General features: G+C 34.7%; 1 protein-coding gene across 1 annotated transcript; it reads right to left on the reverse strand.

Annotated features, from left to right (window-relative positions):
- Positions 1-362: 362 nt before the first annotated feature.
- On the reverse strand, positions 363-19,693 carry LOC149075440 (uncharacterized). Its single transcript, XM_089245402.1, has 2 exons — positions 19,508-19,693; positions 363-1,453 (listed from the first exon to the last, which is right to left on the reverse strand). The coding sequence occupies exon 2, from the start codon at positions 1,436-1,438 to the stop codon at positions 623-625; it is 816 nt and encodes a 271-aa protein (XP_089101528.1). The 5' UTR covers positions 1,439-1,453; positions 19,508-19,693; the 3' UTR covers positions 363-622.
- Positions 19,694-21,672: the final 1,979 nt, after the last annotated feature.

Here is a 21,672-nt window from a genome sequence, read left to right on the forward strand (position 1 = left end):
CATCAGACATTTTTGCACTCGTTTGAATTATATACCCGAAATTAATTGAAATGTAAAAACTGTCGCAACCCCATCTCCGGTCTCCCCACTACTGTCTATCATTTGTGTGTAAACTTTTTTGTCATGTTTTGGTATATGAATAATTTGTCTCTTCAAAGTTTTTGCGAGATTTCAACTGCCTTCCTTACGTCATTTCTACCACTTTTGTCAAGATTATTTACAAGAATTCATCACAATACAGCTTGGCAGAAACATCAGAACAAACTCATTAAAAGAACATTTAATTAGGGAATAATTTAGGTACAAAAATCACAGCTAAATCCGAGGATGAAGTGGATTATAAACGTAATATATTAGGGAGATTGAATATATTTTCAAAATTAAACAAATTATAAATGAATAAAATGAAACATGAAAGGAAAAAAAACTCAAACATTTCTCTGAAATGAAAGCCACATTCACCGTGAATGATTCAGAAATTTGTGGAAAATTTCAGTAAAATTTAAATTATTCACAACCACAGCCATCACAAAGTTGCGACTACATTTCGATTAGAATAATCTTATAAGAATCGGCACCGATGCGCGCCATTCAATATTTACAAATAGTTCCAACAACCATTTCATGCTGATGAAAATATGGATGCCGCGTCGCTGTCACCCTTTTGATCGCTGAGATTCGATTCCGGCCTCGTCAGAGGTGTTTTCGTGCCATCCCTATGGATGGGCTGAAGCTTACGTGGCACTGTTTGATGCACGCCGTGCTGCTGTTTGCGTATTTTGCGTCCCATCTGTAGATTTTTACCCAGATCCTGTTGCCGGGATTTCAATTTGTTCAGAACCCTCTCGGCGGTTGTCTGCAGAAGTAGAGTGAAGGTGTCGTTTTCTTGGGTGGGCGAAACTTTTGGGGGTTTCCAGGTCTGCTGGTGGACCTGATGCTGTTGGAAGTTGATCGGCGAAAGATGCGTGTTTGGGGTAACTGGTGGTGATTTCCCATCGACGTTATCCAGCAACTTGTTGTTTGGAGTGACGGTCATGGTTTGTGCAAGATCTGAAGATGACATCTTTCGTGCGTTCATTGGTGAGAGTGGTGCCAAGGCAATCTGCTGCTGCTGCTGCTGCTGATTGTACTCGCCACTAGAATTCCTCCGGAATGCTTCAATTTCTGGTTTGAGTGCGTCTTCTGAACCGAGCTCACTGACTGAATGAGATCTGGAAAGAAGTCGGGTTTTTGTTCTCGGAGGTGGGCTCAGCCATCTATGGTCACTTTTTGAATGTCCGTCTTCCTCCTCTTCTTCGTTTGAATAATCATCTGGTTCCGTCGCTGAATCTTTCTCCTCTTGCGTAGATATAATTCCGTTTTCATGTACTTCAACGAATGTTATGGGTACTTTAGGATTTGATGGGATGGGATCCATGTTAATCAAAACATCCACCATCTTCCTAAGTATAGCCTGCAAATCAGAATAAACAGGTAAGAGAAGCTTGTACGACTTTAAATAGGTCAAAAACTTATCAACAATATTTTTATTTTAGTGTAAATTGCAAAATTGTACTATAAATGTGGTTGAAATTCATTTGCGGCTAATATTTTGGTACATTTCTATCGCTACTTTTCTCATATCTGTCATGTTTTACATCCCACTACTCCTATTAATGATTATTATTACTATTATTATTATGCAACCGGACTGGACAAATCTCCAAATATTTATATGCCCAGTCGGGCATGCAACTTAAAATGCTAACTATGCACAAATAAATATTCCACCATGCCCGAAAAATATAATCACTGGAATTACTCGTGAGTACATATTTCAAATGCATACCTTAATGGCATAAATACAAATAAAATTAGTTAAGCTGGACCTCTGCTGTCACCTACTGAATAAAAAACAAAATTCTATCTGCTATAATTCTTAAAATAAAATGGTTGTCGGTTTTAAACCAATGCGCAGAATAAATATGAACGACGTATATATTGCATAAAACTATAATTTTCTTATTTTTATGCTGCAAACCAGTTTAAAAATTGTGTGCACTACAATACCGGCTGCGATGTTTTTCTGGTGCTTAGCGTCAAACATATTAACCGATAATTTGATGTATAAAATTTACATGGGTATGTAGCGAAAAAACAAATAATGTATTATATCATATTTTGCTGATTTTCATGCGCTACCAGATTCAAGCAAACGACTAACTTTACTTTAAAAAATACACCAGATAGTTCACTTTCCATTTGATAGGTGGCAACAAGAACCATATATTTTTGTAATATTTTAATTTGTGACAAATGCACCATAAATATTTTCTACAACTTTCAGAATCAATCTCAGAGAATTTTATTTTTTCTTCGGATACTTTATATATACTGTATAATAGGGGCATACACAGTAATATATAGTTTTCGTGAAAAAATATATTTGTGTTTTTTTTCAGGCATAAACGAAGAAATATTTTCTCTTCTTCAGTGAATACCATTATGATACAATATTTCGCTGGAATTCAAGTTTTCCGTTTTCCAGAAAAGCCCAGTTTCGGTTCATGGTTTTTCATTTTGAGCCCAGTTGTGTAATATATGAAGGCCCGTGACCGCAACGGGCTGCTAACTATTAAAACCGTGAATATGTATCGATATTTGTGGACTATTTGCATCATGGCTGCCAAAGAAAGAATTTCGTTATAATTTCACGAATGTGTGAGGAACGCTTGCATCATATTCAACGAAAAAAATTTAAAACAAAATCGCCCACGTCGGGCATGTGTGCGGAAAGAAATGCATGACCAGTCGAATCTTTTATATGCCCCGGGCATGTCGGACAATAAATTTGTGTAGCCCTGTTGTGCAAGTAGTTTTGTGATAAAAATGATATTAAAAGAAATGTGTTTTTAGATGCACACAGATTGCGTATTTCATTGATAATTCCATTAACCAATGAAATACGTAACCTGTGTGCATACGTTTGAATTAATTTGAATTACTAAACGTAATTCAAATTACTTAATGTCGTAAATAATAATTACTAAACGTAATTATTAATTACGAGTATGAAATATCCATAATCAAGTTTTCGTCTTCAGCACAAAATTTGATTCATTTAATTCTTTCACTTAAATATACAGGGTGTTTTAAAAAGAATCGCCCGATTTGAAATGCGTATACTAAGAAAAATATTGAACATAGACACTTAAGATTAATTTTATATATTACATGGCTAATCATATAGTTTTTTTACAAACCAAATTAAAGGTGCTTAATATGTCCACCTTGGGATGCACGGCATATGTCTATACGGTAGTCAAATCCGTCCCAAACTTTTGCGAGCATGTTCGCATCTACTGCTTCCACAACTGCTGTTATACTCATTGGCGTACGCAAAACCGAGATTATGGTGTTGTTTTACAGAAAAAACTTAAAATCCCCTTCAGAAGAAAAAAGAATTGAAGCACCCCCCACCCTTTAGTAAAATTCTGCGTACGCCTATGGTCATGCGTATCTTCAGTTCGGCTGATGTAGCTGGAAGGGAGAGAGGCCATAAACGTAGTCTTTAATAAACCCCCGCAAGAAGAAATCGCACACTATAAGGTCCGGCGATCTTGGAGGCCAGTGATGGTTCAACGGAATCCTCAGGTCCCGTACGGCCGATACATCGTTTAGGAATGCGATTGTTCAAAAATTCTCGAACGTCCAAGCTCCAGTGTGGTGGAGCTTGGCATCCTTCCCCGTCTTGCTGGAAAATGAAGCCATCCGAATCGGTTTGTAACTGTGGGGAAAGCCAATCCTGACAAACCATGAAGTGGCGGGCGAAGGAAGAGCGTTAGCGCTACCTATCGGCAACTGCGTTAAACCGGAGATTTCCCTCTTTCTACCTATATTTTATTCGATCAAAACGGATTAAAAGCTGATTAGTTGTGATTTTTTTTTATTGGATGATTCTTTTGAAACACCCTGTATATTAAAATTTCTCTGAAAGGCATAACCTGTATCCTCTCTATCTCGAATCCACAAGTGTGCTTCCCATTGGGTGGATCCTGCATACGCCCTCTGGATTCATTGCATTATTTTTTCGATAACTGTTCACTTTTCGTACATCGATACAATGTCAAAATTGCTAAAAGAGTTGGTCTAAAAGAGCAATATACCCGGATTGCTGTTGACCAAAAGATAAGATATTACTAGTCTTGTGAAATGAAAAATTAATGCACAACGTTATTAAAGACGAATAAGACATTATTAAAGCAATACTTTAATAACGTCCTATTATAGGTGATCGCGTTTCGGTCACCTGATGTGTGTCGTTTTTAAGTGACAAGAAAGCGTCAGGTGTTACTTTCTCTAGTATCAATTACCTTTAATTGCCTTTAGATTGTGCATAAATTTTCCCATATATTACCCTTTCCGCGGCACGATAGAAATCACTTAACGCTCCCCCTATACAATGTCATATCTTTTTTTAATGAAGGAGGCCTTTCGATTTTCAGCAAATGCAAACTAAGGGATAAAGGGGAAAAATGTTCTAATAAAAAAATCAGTGTTATAAAATAGCTGGGTTTGTCAATGCTAAAATAAGAGACTTTAAAGGACGCAAGATATCTCATCAATATTACCTCATGGGATTAACGTTTTATTCAATTCAGTTAGTCTTGTTCAATCTAAAATAAATTTTTTTACGACATATTGAGCCCTGTTTCCAGTTACATATTGTTATACGCGCGTTATAATACGCATTCGAATATTTCGTGCCTTTTTTCTGAACCACTGTTGAAAATTAACTTACAATATAAACTACATCAGTGGTTCTTAAGTAGTGCGAGATAGAAAACTAGGCTAACATGTTAACCGATCGTTCACTGATGATTCATTAGTTATTCGTTTTATAACGATTAATTAATGAAAAATAAATGAAATTAATTACAGAAACTTAATTTTCTAATAAACAGACAACACATTTCTCTAAGGCAGTGGTTCCCAAACTTTTGAAGGACGATCCCCTTTCATGTCGTGATCATATGTTCCGTTTTTACAGGACATTCCCGATGTTTTGCTAATAAATGTACTGTGCTGAAAGTCCAGAAAACACTTTTTGGGCCGCCGACTACTCTCGGTTCTAATCTGAGTGATCATTGATCAAACCATTTTCAATATTTAATGGGCAGAACTGTTTTGTTATGAAGTTTTAAACTACCCACATATTTTGTTAGCTGTCAATCAATCCTATGGACGGTGCCATCGACAGTGTCGAAAGTTAGAACGAAATCCATTTCGTACGTGGATATGCAGAATGGATAACAGTAATCAAACTCAGGGTCACCATAGCCAAATGCAAGGCCCAGTACGAAAATATTTTCGGGGTTCCTTCGTGGAGAAAAGTATTTTAATTACTTTGATAGCTTATTCAAAATATTAACAACATTTTCATGTAGCGCAGACACACATCGAAAACAACCGATAGGTGGCACTGACGTACACACATGTTTAAGAAAAGATACGCAAATAACGAACAGAATACCTCCAAATCGTTTGTTAGAGCAGTAGTAAAAGTAATTTGGGGGAAAATAATGCAACATTTTTGTGATGATGTTATGTGGATAATCTGAGCACAGAATTATAACGACATGAGCGATAAAGAGGGGGGAGGAGTATTTTATTTCATAAGGAGCATGTACGTAAAAAATGGTACGCATTTATGTATCTTTTCCTAAGTAACTTATTCATTTTCCTGTTGATTTACTCCTTTATTGTCAAACAGATTTCGGACTTCAATTTTGGACACACGTGCGGAGCTTGTCAAGAGTCAAAAATTGAACGCTGATTTTTTTTTTCTTTTATCAACGTGGGGCGTTTCGTGATTACCAATCATATCTGATGCATTAGGGATTTTGAGAAGAGGGCAAAGAAAATAGAATCGCGTGCATACAGTGTTTCGTGGATAATCTTTACACAAACAAAAATATAAAAATTGAATTGTATCTGTCGCAGCAGAAGTACACACACACACATATATACGGTATAAGTATATATAGTGGAAACGCGCTCAAAAAACAACATAATTTTCAAAGACACGCGTAGCACCGTTCAGCTCGGCATCACGTCAACCATAAATATCTATAAACGCTACACTGCAATGACGTGACGCCCAGCGATATAATGAACTATTTTTATGACCCTTTCAAAGATAGGGAAGTAGTCTGAGAGAGAGAAAACAAACTACACAGACATGTGGCGTAATCATATAGTATTTCGCGCAGTAATTTTGTGCTATTATTTTCGCAGTTAGTACCTGAACATTAGTCTTCGACGATCACACCGTGACTTCATACCATGTAATGAACATTTTTTCAAACCTATCTGTTCTTCATCAAATATAAATCTGCTAAAGAACTTTCTAAGTTTTTTTATATTTTTTCGGCGAGAATATTTTTAATTTTTGCTCCCAAAACTCTCATGAACTCTGAAACATTGATTTTTTCTTGGAGCTTCGAGGGACATATAATGATAAAAATTATTCTACATCCCAAAGTATTAAGCTTGGTATATATTCCTTCTGGATGAAATTAATCCACAGTATTTAGCAGATAAACCATTCACCCCTTTGCTAAGTACCAGGTGGAACAAGACACAAAAAAAGACAAACACTTTCAACATAGAAAAATATATATATCACAGATGCATGCAAATCCTCTGCATGAGTTTGCAGCATGTATCTTCAAGTTTTCAGAGTAAATTATAAATGCTCTATCGGTAAATACTTGTTCATCTAGCTGATATCTATGCAGTTATCCAAGTTTTGTCAGACACAAACACGCACACACACTGCTGAATAGGGCTGGACAAATTTCCAAAAATTTACATGCCCGGTTGGGCATGCAGCTTAAAATAATAAATGTCCAAATCACAATATTTTACATGCCCGAAAAAATATTACCACTGGATTCAATTACTTTAAAAGAAATTTCAAGAACAAATTGATGTATCTGCATAAAAAACATCGAAAGGGATATAATTATTTTAATCGAAATTTTGAAAGAAATAAGAAAATTCTAAAGGGTAGTGGTCACCAACTAAAAACCTCAAATTAGTCAAACCACTGATTCCTTGCTGTTGGCGTCGGAAAAGAAGTCAAAAAGTTAAATTCATCTCATTTATAGATTCACAGCCGGGAGCTATTTATTCATTTACCCTACGGGAGCAGACGGCAGGTGCAGGCCTAGGATGAGGTGACCGGATTACGTGACTGGGACACCACGACCAATCCTGATAAAAACCGGCACGTGACGCAAATTCACTGATAAAAACCGGGAAATATTTTTTAAAAATGTTTCAGAAGGGGCATTATAATGTCGAATCACAAAGCAATGTATAAAATTACATATTGACACTAAAAGCCTGGACCTTATACGGTTTACTGCAGTGATCTTCAACCTTTTTCTTCAAATAGATCGCTGTAATTGAGTGAAAGTTTTCACGAACCGGCATAAATGGGAAAAATAATTGAAGAACCGGTGAGAAAAAAAAATTGAAGGAAAAGTTTCCTGAACTTGTGACTTATTATATTCCATATCACTTACGAGTTGAATAGCGGCGTTATTTTTCCTGATGCCGCTAGGATCACCAATCTGGGTATTCTTATTGATGAGCGGCTTAGAATGCTCGATTTCATTCGCAAAAAGGTCTCTTTGCGTTCTCCCAGAGTGATCCTTCCATCTTTTCTGGTGCCTTGTTCGTCCTGGATTGGAGTATGCCGTCAGGTTTTACCGCCTACAAAGGAACATAGACTTGGTCGAGGAGGTACAGAGATGAGCCATGTGTGCTCTTGATGGCACACTGTGATTAAGCTATGAAGAGAGACTTGATATTTTGAAAATGTTTACATTGGAAGAGCGCAAATGTCAGTGGGAAGGGGGAAATGACTAAAGTGTTTACAATTTCCAACGGGATCGATAAAATGGACCATGAAATATCAATGCATCGTCAATCAAATGCTTCGACAAAGGGACACCATTAACGATTGGTAAAGGATTATTATAGGTTGTCGTGTCGAAGAAGGTTTTTGTCTCATGCGGTTGTGAATAAATAGAATAGATAACTTCCGGGGGTTTTATGGGCATCTTTTTTTCAGCCACCACGTTGTGCATTTTCGTCTGCTGTGGCTTTTGTATTTGAATTTGTATTTATTTGTGAATTTTTATATTTTGTCGTTATAAATACCAGAAAGCACTTTAAGCACGACCTCTGCCACGACCTATCGAATAAAATCAAAACTGTCTGTTATAACTCTCAAAGCAAAATGGTTTTTAGTTTTAAATCGATGTGCAAAATGAAAATAAACAAAACGTGATATGAAACTATTTTTTTCATACTTCTATTCTGCACTCAGGTGTAAATTTAGTGCGTCAAAATACCGGTTATTATGTTTTTTTTATGTTCACAACAAGCAATCTAGTGACAAACATAAAAAAAAGTATTAACCGTTATTTTGGCGCCTAAAATTTACACTGGTGTGCATAAAAACAAATAATATAAATCAAAATATAAAATGATATCAAAAGAAGACATTTTGTTAGTTTTCATGCTGCATACCGGTCCACTAGCTTCATTTAAAAAATTATGACAGATATTTTAGTCTTCTTTGTCTTTTTTTTTGATAGGTGGCAGCAGAAATTTATTTGTACTCAGAATGTTATTTATTATTATTATTTTATTTATTATTATTATTACTATATTTATTATTATTATTATATTTATTATTATTATATTTATTATATTTATTATTATTATATTTATTATATTTATTATTATTATATTTATTATTATTATATTTATTATTATTATATTTATTATTATTATATTTATTATTATTATATTTATTATTATTATATTTATTATCATTATTATTATTATACATATTATTATTATTAATATATTTATTATTTTTATTAATTATTATCTATTGTTATAATAATTAATTGATATTCACTGCAAATTTTTGTGATGGGTAATTTTTCCAAAAATTTTGTGAAATGAAGAAAAAATCATCATCAAAAAAATCAATCCAAAACAATCATGAAGAGAAATGTTTCATGAATATTTCCAACAATTTTAGAATCAATAGCAGAATTTTGATCCCATTCAGACACTTAGGATACTGTATAATAGGGATATATACAGTATCTGATCTTCTTGGAAAAATATGTTTTCACGTTTCTATGAGTCACGTTTTTATTACAAAGTGAGAAGTATTTTCTCTTCTTCAGTGAATACCGTTTGGATATACTAATTAGCTGGGGAAGTGAGGTTTTCCGTTTTTCAGAACACAGTCCAGTGGTAGTATATGATTCCATTTTGAGCCCAGTAGGAGAACCCATGATCGCACCTGACTGCTAAATACTAGGACAGTGAAATAGATAAAAATACATTGACACATATGTACACATTGTACATATATTGTACATATATTGACACATTGTACATATTTGCATCATGGCTGCCAAAGAAAGCACTTCTGTGGGATAACACTTGTGTGTGTGGGTACCACTTGCATCATCGTTGATAAAAAAAATTGGAAAAACTAAAAATATATTCGAATTTTTTTGTTTATAGGCATATTTATTTAGTTATTCAATATTGCTTGGCCGAGGTCTATACTAGGGAATGCGGTGATGAAGTTTGACAGAAGAGACGGTTGATGTTACAAAAGAAATCGGAAACTGTTGTACAATCAATAATGTTTTATGGGAGGTTGTTCCAATCGGTTGTTGTTTCGAGGAAAGAAACTAAATTTGCCACAATCAGTGGATACGAAGATGGGTTTCAGTTTTTGGGAATGGTTAATTCTATTTGAAAAGTATGAAGCTGGAGTTGGGAAATTGGAAATATCGATATGAAAATGGCCATGAAGGATTTAAAAAAAAAAAAGTTAATCGAGGGATATGTCGACGGGTGGAAAGGGGTTGGATATTGAGTTGGTGCTTGAGTTCAGTAACGGAGATGGAGGACCAACAGTTTAAAATGAAGCGGGCGAATTTATTTTGAATAGATTCTAGTTTGTCCGTATTGGAGAGAGTATGGGGGGGGTCCCAGATTATAGGAAGAGATATGAGAGTACAGTAAGGATACCATATGAGATATGGTAGAAGGATACCATATGAGCATAGGAAGGATATAGGTTTGGAAGCAGATATGTCTAAGGTGACGGGAGGAGTTTAAAAGTTTCGACGAAGAAAAAAGTTTTTTGGAAACACTTATGAAAGACGTAATCAACATGGAGGCTCCAACGGAGGTCGCAGAAATAATTACACCCAGATATTTATAATAAGAAGCCTCGTTGATTAGAGAATTATTGATAGAGTAAGAAGAATCGAGGGGAAATATTTTGCAAGTAAGTTTCACAAAAACTGTTTCTGAAGATGTAGGGGTAATTGCCAGGAAGATCACCATTCCGATATAATGTTGAGGTTATTTTGGAGAGGTGTTACTACTCATATGTTACTACAAAAGCCCGAAATTGGCTACAATGTTCGAAATTCAGATATTGCCCGGCCAGTTCGCGAAGTGACTGGTGATCCCTGGCCAAAGTCCGATAACAAAAGACAAGATTCGGGATAATGTCAAGTTGGTGCATTTTTCGTGATAATTATGTCCACGTTAGTTATGGCAACCCATTAACCGACTGACGGTTTGAGGGTGTTGAGAAAATCTACTTGAAAAAGGTTTAGGTAATTGTCACAGAACTGCTTCGAAAAAAATCCAACAATTTTTCCTTCCCCCCGTACAAACAGCGGGACATCGGATTTAGTGTTGTGTGGTTTAAAATTTTTGTTCCGCCCACTGTTGAATGCTTCTTTGTAGGAGAGGAAAAGAAAAGGTGTGTTCTCTCGTAAAAGGATTCAAACTAAGTACAATACTTGGCTTTTTGTGGGCTCGTCTTTTTTCCCATTCCTCTGCGAACATACTTTTTACTTTTCAAGTAAAGATCTGTTACCAAATTATTTCACTCAAAAATTTCAATAAACTTACCGTATTCCCACGCATTGGCCGGCATGTCGCAAAACACGAGGGGCACCAGCTTTTTGTATGTTGTGGTCTTGACCACTTTCGGCATGCCGGAAAAAGTGAGGTTATAATAGGATCACAGCATGCATTCAGCTGAATCAGTGGATTTTCCGAATAAAGTTGATATATATGTATATATTTTTCTAAATCACACTTCCTCATTTTCAAAAAAATCAGTTTTCTTTAGATATTAATTTGTCTTGTTCTTCCTCAGGAATAAATTGAATCTATGCATTATCTTGTGTTCATAAAACTTTGAAAAGAAAGTATTTTACTTACATAGTTCCTGAATTTTATAGCTCTATGCCATCTGATATGAATTCAACTGTCAGCCTTCATTCATACACAGGGCCGCAACTGAGAGAGAGCAGATGGGTCTCGTACCCCGGGCGCTGAACCCGAGGGGGTGCAAATTTCATTCTGAAACCTCTCCTTTACCATTACAAGGGGGCGTAAAAATGCGCACTTCTCCCGGGTGACCAAGCATCTAGTTGCGGCCCTGTTCATACACATGTATAGAAGACTAATCAAATTTTACCTTTTTTCAATTACAGTACCGACATTGAACAATATTTGTGATTCTCTCTGAAATGTTTCATTTCCTTCTTCCTTCATTTCCATTCAGTTATTCATTCCAATATTAAATATTCAACTGTTTGTTTTCACTAACATCCAGTAAGAGCCATCATTGTTGGCTCCGTAGATATGTATAATCTATTTTCCTGATAAGAAATTAATAAAAAATAAAGATATTCAAGAATTTTCCAGAATCCGTGAATCGAATTTATCGGCATTCCGGAAAATACGGATATTTTCAGCATGCTGGTCTGCCTCACTGTTTCCCGGCATGCCAGCTAATGTGGGGGAGTACGGTAATTATTTTACTAAGAAATTAGTTTTTCCTCACTAATTGAATTCAATTGCTGTGGCCCGTTTTACACCCAGGAGCTGAACTGTTTTTGATCATTAAATTTCTTCCTAAAAACATTATTGCGCAAATAAATGTTATGTTAGGTTGTTTGACCTCAAGACCTGTAAGACCTTTCTATTATGTGGACAATGGTGCTATTGGAAGAGCCGTAGCCAGAAATTTCTTGTGGGTTGGGGGAAGGGAACTGACAGTGCAGTACTTAGTCAAGATTTCACAATATGTAAATAAAATTCTGGCATTTAGGGGGATGACTGGCAGTGGGGGTGGAGCCAGAGGGTGCAGTGAGTGCTCGAGTACCTACAGTATTCTGTACCACTGATCTGAGCACCCCCAAAATTCATTCAGGGATCAATAGTTTCCATGTAAAGCTCATGTCAAGCACCCACGGTTTCGTAACTCTTCCGACGTATCTAATGGCTGGGCCACCAGATCACTATCTTAGATGGAAAAAAAAGAAGTCAGTCAACCATTTGGATGTTTCGTTTGTAAAATCAGCACACATTTTATAACAAGTGTGATAAATGACCAAAAGATACAATAAAAAAATTTTATTTTATTTTTAAATTTAAATGTACTTTTTTTTTCGTTCAATGTTGAGGCATTGTGCTTGATGAGCACGTACAAGCTTATTCATGTCCTGTCACATAAGTGTGAGGAATTTATAGATGAGCTGAACATTTTTTTTTCTTTTTTCTGTATGGAATGCTTAATCAAGCCGTGGCTCAGCTTTTACAGCACAATACTTTTTTACTGGATTTTCACCCGTGGCCGTGTATATTCTAGAGCTACTGTGTCGTCGCGTGGACATCACTCTGGGATCTCATCACGAGCATCCAGGTTTGTACCTCACTGGCGGCAGAGTGGTGGTCTACCGAAGTTCGTTTTCTGTGGTTTTTCAACTTAATGAATGGTTACAGCAGCGGTTCTCATCCGTTTCGGACTCGCGGAGCCCTTTTCAGTATATAATTTCTGTGGCGGAGCCCTGTTTCACTCGAAGAGCACTTTTTGCATATAATTTTTATGGTAGAATCTTGTAGGCCTCTTATTTTTTATTTATCTATCAAAGTTACTGATTTGTTTTATTTTCTTTTGTCACCGCGGAGCCCCTGGGAAGTGTACACGGAGCACCGGTTGAGAATCGCTGGGTTACAGGTTTATCCTGCTTGAAAGTTAGAATTTACTCATGACCGGTCAACAATGTGATAACATGCTTATATTTATTTCCACTTCCAACTGTTTTTTTTTTAAATCCTTACTATAACCGATAAAATTAAAAAAAAAAGCCACACACGAGTGCCCTTGCCTTATTTATTTTCTAGAGCATTGCTCAGCGAAGCGATGAACAATGATATAAAAATGTATATATTTGTATAAGGACTGGTACTAGCTGAAAATTATCAACTGAGCAATGAAATGTTGCAGAGATTGAATACATGCGTGGATTTAGGTATTGCAAATGAGCCGCATTCTCGATTTCACTGAACATTATCAAGGCATAGTTTGCAAAGCTAATAGAATTTCATACATGTTATGTACGCCTTACCACAAATGTGATGCGCATACGTTCCCATATGCTTTCTCTGTGTACGTTCGCCCAACTCTGGTTCACAAGTATGGGATGATTCAGGCATAGTCCGGGGGGTATAATGTCTTCATGGGGCCTACATGATAAAATTCTGGCACACAATAATTTTCGAAAGTATGTAAATATGTAAGCTGTTACTTCCATCGAAATACTGAACCCCCCTTCCCGAATATCACTTTGCACGCGGGAGGGGGTGGGTTGGCGTGATCTTTGCATCACTGCCCAGCGTATAACCTTCACAAGAGGGAAGCTCGCTGGACTCTAGAGACAGGAGTCTTGACAGACACTATGACCATGGCCCCCACATCCTGAAGCAGGGCCCCTAGGCTGGGATCTTTTACGGGCCCCCCGACCAGACTTTCACGGGGTCCCTTTATGATGAATTTATAGTGTGAAAAAACAAAAAAATAGATTAAACTCACACCGGACCCCAGGGCTGGAGCCTTGTCAGCCCACCCCTTGGGGGGGGGGCATGACTATGACAGTCTTTGTTTATAAAATTTTCGCTTTCACTATATAATTTTTCAAAAAGAAAATAGTTTGTATACTTAGAAATGGTTTAGTCTGCTGGGTGAGGTTAGGGGCCCAGGCAAAGGCGGGGGCCAAGGAGTTAAGAAACACTGGTATCAATTATGTTTTGCGTAAATAAACATGATACTGTATTTTTTTGGTTTTCTGATGTAGGGCTTTCCAATCACATCGGATAATTGAGGTTCTGCCGTATCGTACTTGAGTAGTGATAAAGAGGTAAAGATAAACAAATGAAAAATAAAATTAAAAAATTTCGCCTATACTGTAAAAAATTAAAATCACTGGAAAGCCAGGATGTCACAATTCGGGGGGGGGGGGGGGAAATCCAGTTTATCTGTATTTTGCATTCAGTGTTTCGCCGTCAATGAGTTTAGTACGATGAATTTTTTTTCATGCAAAAATAAAAGTCAGTACATATCCTACAATCAAGCGATAAGAATTTCTATAATAAGATAAAGACGTGCCTTTTAGATGGGGCATTTCTTGCTGAAGAGCAGAATTTTTTATACTTTCTGAAAATTCCTCTTCGTTTACAAAAGGATTAAGGCTTCTTTGAACTGACTATTCGAGAGCTGCTTGTCAAACGTCTATCTGCTAAGTTAATTGAAAACTGTCCCCTCCCGCCGAAGAGGCAGAAGCCATTTTGTCGTTTTCAACGCCCAGCGCTGTTGCGAGTACAATGGTCATTTTGTGGAGAAAGGAGAGGGGCGTATGCTAAGCCAGCTTAGTGATTCTTTATGGGGGGAAAGCAAGGCAGTATATTTACGGCCAGGACCATTTGGAAGTCGAAAAGTTCACACGTGAAAATACGGCCTAGACCGTTTGGAAGGCATCAACTTCACACGTACATATACGTGCAGGACCGTCAGTCGGTTAAACCACAGTCACGAGGAGATTTTTTTTTCTACAAAATTTGGCAGAAAAAATGAGACATTTATATACTATACCTTATATACTATATACTTATTTTTTGCCGGTTCGCACTTTCACTTCTACTTTGTTTTTTTCTCTTATTTATTAATTTCTGGTCCGTGAATCACGTCTTCTATACTATTTATTTCTTCTCCTATTTATTTTTGCTATTTTTTTGCCGTTCGGCAAACTACTTCTGTCAGTTAGTTATTTAGTTATTCGTTATTAGTTAGTTATTCGTTATTAGTTAGTTATTCGTTATTAGTTAGTTATTCGTTATTAGTTAGTTATTCGTTATTAGTTAGTTATTCGTTATTAGTTAGTTATTATTTATATTTATTATTATATTCGTTGTTGGTTATTTCCTATTTTTTTTCCCCCATTTATTTTATTTTATTTTATTTTTTTTGCCAGTCCACAAATAACTAGTTTTATTTTATTTTTTTTATCCTATTAATTAACTTTTGGTTTGTAAATTATACATCTGTATATTTATTTTTTCTCCCATTTATTAATTTATTTTTGCTGGTACGCAAATTACTTCTACTATTTATTTTTCTCCTATTTGATTTTTTTATGGTCCCCACATTATTTCTGCCAGTCCACGAAACTGTTCAAGTATCTTTACCGATCCGCAGAAATGTACAAAGGTTGAAGAAACTGCTATATATAGGTTAATGATATTTTTTCTTTTCTTTGTTAAATAATAAAATAAAGCAGGGTTTCTTTGGATTTTAAAATTATTGACATATACACTAACTAACCATGTGATGGCTCGATTCATATCCCACGGGACTTTTAACCGAAAAGACATCACCGGGAAACATATTTTCAATATGTTTAAAATGCAAAATGCGAAATAATACATATGCTCATCCCATACGCATCAAGCATGTTGATTTTCCCTCATCCGGGGCAATGGCTAAAATTGACAATGGTCGATAGAGCCTGGGTGGTGCACGGTATGAAATGAAATGGAAATAAAATTATTTCCCTTGAAATTAAAGAACTGATTTTTCCTTGAAATAACCTTAATTTCTTCTGGGTAGTCTTGAATATATACAATATTTATTAGGTAATATATTGGTATATTGCAAGAGAAAATTGGCATGTATACTATTCGCATATATGTTGCTTTCTCTCGTAAAAAATTCATACATACTGCAAAACCCGATGGATGTGCTGCATTTTTTTCAACTTCAGAAAAATTAAATAATGATCGGACAGAAACGTATTAGCCACCAACAAAAAGTATCCAAGCAATGATTGATCGTGATTCTTGTGAAGGTTCTCATAATGCACTGGCTAAAACCAAACATCTGCCTTAGGTCGGTATTGCACTATAAAAGTTTGATAAAATCCATTTTATAAAACTTAAAAAATCTAACAAATAACGTTATTGGTTACATTCTAGAAAATGCAACCGTTGACCTTATTGGCTGCATTTTTCAAGTTTTATAATAGGACTTTTATCAAACTTTTATAGTGTAATACCGGCCTTAGAACTGAAATCTGGATAAAAGATATTCATTATTAATGCCCATTGCAAAAATGATTTCAACTCTCGATTTGAGTACACTTTTTTCAATAATAATGCCCTTGCTAACAACAATTGCAAACAATGCACTAGTTAACTGATGCACTAACTGATTTTAAAAAAAATGTTCTGATTTATAATATGCTTAATTGATGCTCGTTATGAAAACGTTTGCAAATCACGCTCAAGTCAACGGGAATTTGAAAAAAACGTTTACGGTAGCAAATGACTGCAGCAATTCTTTATACAACAATACTTTTGAATCATATTATATATAAAAGGATTGAAAAAAATGCTCTAGTCAAAAATTATCTTGTTAACAATGCTCCAGTCAACAATGTTTATAAAAATTGCTTTTGTTAATAACCACAGTATGCAATGCTATAAACAACAATGATTTTGCTGACAATGCTATAAACAACAATGATTTTGCTGACAATGCTATAAACAACAATGATTTTGCTGACAATGCTGCAATCAACAATATTTGTGTATTCCGTTAATTTCAGTTTTAAATAATTTTATTTCCATCAAAATTTTCGTAAAACATACGTAATCCCGTTTTTTCAACAATGCATTTTTTTTAAACATGCTTTTTTGTTTTTAATGCATTTTTTCAAACATACTTTTTATTTTTGCAATGATACGGTAAGCCTTCAATGGTTATTAATGATCCAGATAAGCAGAGAAAACTCACTTATTAATCTTATTCCCATTTTTACCAAACTTAAATGATACGACTTAAATGATATGCAATACACTTTCAAACAAATGTTTAAGAGCCTGACAAAACTCTAGAAATTCTGAAAAAAAATAGCAGCCTTTTGATTTCAACAATGAATTTATTCGAATGTTGAAAGATCTCAGTATAAAAATTGTTTCATTGCAATGAATGCAGAAAAAGGTTGTCAAACAAAATCTTTATTTACACTGTACTTTACGTTTCTGTATAAATACGCGAACGTAAATTTTCAAAAGGATTTGTGTAAAAGCTTTCTTATATCAAAATTACCCATCTTTAAAACAGAAACATTGAAAATTTTTCTACGCAATCGAGCCGCTCTAGTTTTTTTTCCGAAAAATTTCCTGATTACTTTTATATAATTTAAAGAGAGCAGCCAAAATTTTATATTTGTTGGGTTTTTTTCCTCTAACGAAATGCAGTAAATTTGCTCGAATATGACCAAAATTTACGATAAAAAATTACTTGAAATCAATTCAGTAAAAAAAATCTTGTGATACCACAGTCTACAAAGTTTCAAGACATTTGAACAGATCATGTTTGAAAAATATTCTTCACCTGACAAAAAGCATTAGTTTTCAGAAAAGAGCAATTTTGAGGGGAAAATTTATTACATTCAATGCATCATGTATTAAAATATATTATAGACGTTTAATTTATTCAAAAATTCAAGAATATTTGAAAATTACTAGTTTGGTAAATTTTTGTAAGAACAACAAACATAATTGCAATACAAAAAAATTTAAATGATTTTGATTTCCCGAAAACAATTCCGAAAAATTAAGTTAAATTGCTTAATTCCACTAATTATCAAAAGTGAAAAATAAGTAAATCATTCGGTTTTAAAATTCTTAAACACATTTGCAGTAAGAAATTACGTCAACAAAAATTATAACTTATACAAAAAATTATTCTCCATCAGGCAAAAAACTTAGTTTCATAAGAGCATTTTTAGGAAAAGACAGCGCATCAATGCATCATATATTAAAATACTTTAAATTTGGATAGATCAAAAAATTCGAAAGCACATAGACGCAGAAAAGTTTAAAATATACTTAAAAATTCGAAAATTCAAAAATTGTATTTGGTAAATTTTTGTAAAAAGGATAACCAGAATCCAAATATACAAGAAATTAAAATAATTTTTAGTTTCCGAAAATGGTAGCAGAATAGCAAAATCAAATTACGTCATTTCAGTAAGTAAAAAAATAAGTAAATTTTCATTCAGTTTTAAAATTCTTAAACACATTTGAAGCAGAAAATTACGATGTCAAAAAACTTTATAACATTTACAGGATAACTAGTGAGTTTTTTTATGCACATTTCAAAAATTTCAAGTTTTTTTTCCTGTAGGTCCTTGTATATTTGAATATATATACAGTGGAATTTCGTTTTAACGAATACCATTATAATGAAAATCTCGTTTTAACGAACACTGTTCTAATCTTTCAGATAAGCGTACATAGGAACAATACAAAAAACTGGAATTCCTTTATAACGAAATTTCGTTATAACGAAGTGATTTCTCTAGTCTCTTGGAGTTCGTTATAACGGGATTCGACTGTATATATGGCATGGTAAAAAAAAAACTCATTTTAAAAATTTATTTTCCCAATTGTTTGGTGCTTCATTTCTTTCTGTCATTTCAGTACAAAATACGGCTATGTAGGAACAGGACTTTTTTGTCTAAAAAGAGTTGATTCTTTGTCGGCGTCATTTTTTGAGAGATGATGAAATTTTACGTGTTCAGAGATTTATAAAATCGCACCAAATTGAGGGAACTGAAAATCAGATTCAAGGTAAAAACTATCCAATTTTGTTAAGCAAGTTTTTATCCATCTATGGTAACTTTAACCTTAGTTAACCATTTTAGCTAATTAACAAATCCACTCTAATTAATTAAATTACTGGATTTTCATTCAATTAAAAGTATGCTAACAGCCCAATTTATTGAAGAAAAAAATCCGTATTTATCGGAGAAAATTTTAGTGCATTTTCATGGGAGTGAACCATAGAGGTTCGAAATTCTTGAACACATTCGTAGAAAAATATTATGACGTAAAAAAATTTACAGCTTATACAAATTAACTAGTAAATTTTTATGACGTTCCAGAAATTAAAATAATTTGAAGTCATTTAAGTTAATATATCAAATTTTTTGCACAGCGCTTTTTGAATTTCATAATTTATATCAAGAAAAAGTGAATAACCAACCTGAATAGTCTTTAATAAATTTGATGAAAGTCCAATGTGCGTGAAATGACAAGCAACGGTATACTGTTAGGTTGCTGTTAAAACAGCGCGTATACTGTCAGGTTGCTGTATCAGTCTAAGCCACTGATTGACTGCGCGTGTGTGTGTGTTGTGCCCATGAAACGCAACAAACTCTTAAACAAAAGAGAAGCGATGTTAAAAAAAAGAAGGAAAAAAAGAGTCATGTAAGTGTCACAATCCAAGTTCATCTTTGTGGCCAGTCCACTGACCAGTCAGAAAGGCTCTGGTCAGCACGCATGCGCGGGTTTTCAAACGTAATCGATGTTCCGCTCCGAGAACACCTGTTCAGGGGGCTTCTTCGCCAAACTTTTTTTAACTTTTACTGTCATTATTATTAGTTCTTTCCCCATGTGCATGCTATATTTTATCAAAAGACGCTTGTGTATTGTTGGAAAAGTTACGTGAAATATCTGAAGCTTCCTTTTTTTTTTTGTTTTATAAAAGGGTATGCGGTTCAAGGACAAGTAATATATTCTCTTCAGGGAATACAACGCCCTGCCAGTCTTTCCCATTTTACCGCCTTATTTTTGTATCTAGTGTGCACCACAATAAAAAGCGGGGTTTTTTTTTATTCTTGTTCTTTCTTATTTCGAAATAAAGAGCTAAAAATGCTTAGCAACTGGTCATTCACTCTGGTTGTTAGGTATGTTTAGCACAACATTACGAAAGAAGAATCGGTGAGGAGGGGGAAAGTAAAATGAAAATCGATCAATTTCGATGGCTTGTGGCGCCCCCTTTAGTAAGAACATCGATTAACCGGATTACCTACAGCCCAAGTTTCGATAATTCTGTCCCTAGAGTGTGAATTGAGTCTTGATCCGGCTACTTCTTGAAACATCTAGTTCTTAATTAAACTCTCCTTGCCTGTTATGAGGGGAAAACTTTAAATCCAATTCAGAGGCATAATCTCTCAATACTATTTGATATTAAGTTTTCCCGAGATTTTACGGCTAGCGTATATTCAACAGAAAATTTGTCTTTTAATAATATTAAAATAAAAATTTTATGGCAATACGGAGAATTTTCATGTTTATTTCGGTGTTCGGTCAGGTTCATCGTATAATGGACGTATTCCGAATATTTGCACGATATGTTGTTCTTTTTCTTATTTTTTTAAACTTGAAAAACAATCACAAACAGTGCAAACATATAGAAAAGAGGGAGATAATATAACGATGTGTGTAAAAAACGCACTCTCTATGCTACGGCCCACGCACTCAGAACACACATTCCGGCATGGACCGATTTGTTAGAAATTTCGCAGAGGAATGTATAGGAAAGGTGCATGTCTGGTTAAGTAGTAGTATATACTGTTAAGAGAAAAAAATTTGTCTCCAAACAAATTCTACGAGTTTGAAATTTCGAACCTGCCAGAGAAATGGTTTAAATTTGAAAGAAAATGTATGGATTTTACTTCGAACATTGGAGATAAAGTCTCACATGTTTTAGTGTCACTAAAAAACTTACGAGAAAAGCACTCAGAATTGAAGGATACCCAATTAAAAATAATATAGTCAAACTCGGTCATAACGACATCGGAGATTAAACGAAATTTTTTCGTTGTAACCGAGGTGCCGTGACAAACATGGTTGACGTTTTCAAGAACTTTTTTAACGAAAAATATAATCCGCGGGTATGAAATACTTTGCACGGATTTTTTTATTTCTTTATAATTAAAGTGATCGATTTCATCGGGAAAAATACGGGAAATAGGTTTAATTGGTCAGGACATCCCCGATTGTATGGATAATACTGTGTTACATAAATAACCCTTGGCGAGAAGAAAAAATGATATAGCAAGTCCTCTAAAATGTATTAAACGGGAAAAAATGAACTTCGCAATTATACGTGATATGAACGTGTATATTATGATTGGAAAATCAAGGTTTGTTGGAGAAAAGGAAAGAAAACATTTTTATAAAAATTTTAGTCGGCAAGGGCAAAATACGGAAATGTTTCGTACAGTGGTCACGTGAATGACAAAGTCAGAATGTCAAACATGCAATAAATTTTTTTTAACACTTGGTATAAATGGAACAGACGAACATTCCTTGGACGTTATATGCAAGTTGGTTGCTTTTCATCGGCGTTATGAGCAAGGTTCA

The sequence above is a fragment of the Pholcus phalangioides genome, unplaced genomic scaffold, assembly GCF_987345545.1.
Source record: "Pholcus phalangioides strain wild (caught in Gottingen) unplaced genomic scaffold, Ppha-v1.0 ptg000015l_1, whole genome shotgun sequence".
NCBI classification, from domain to species: Eukaryota; Metazoa; Arthropoda; class Arachnida; order Araneae; family Pholcidae; genus Pholcus; species Pholcus phalangioides.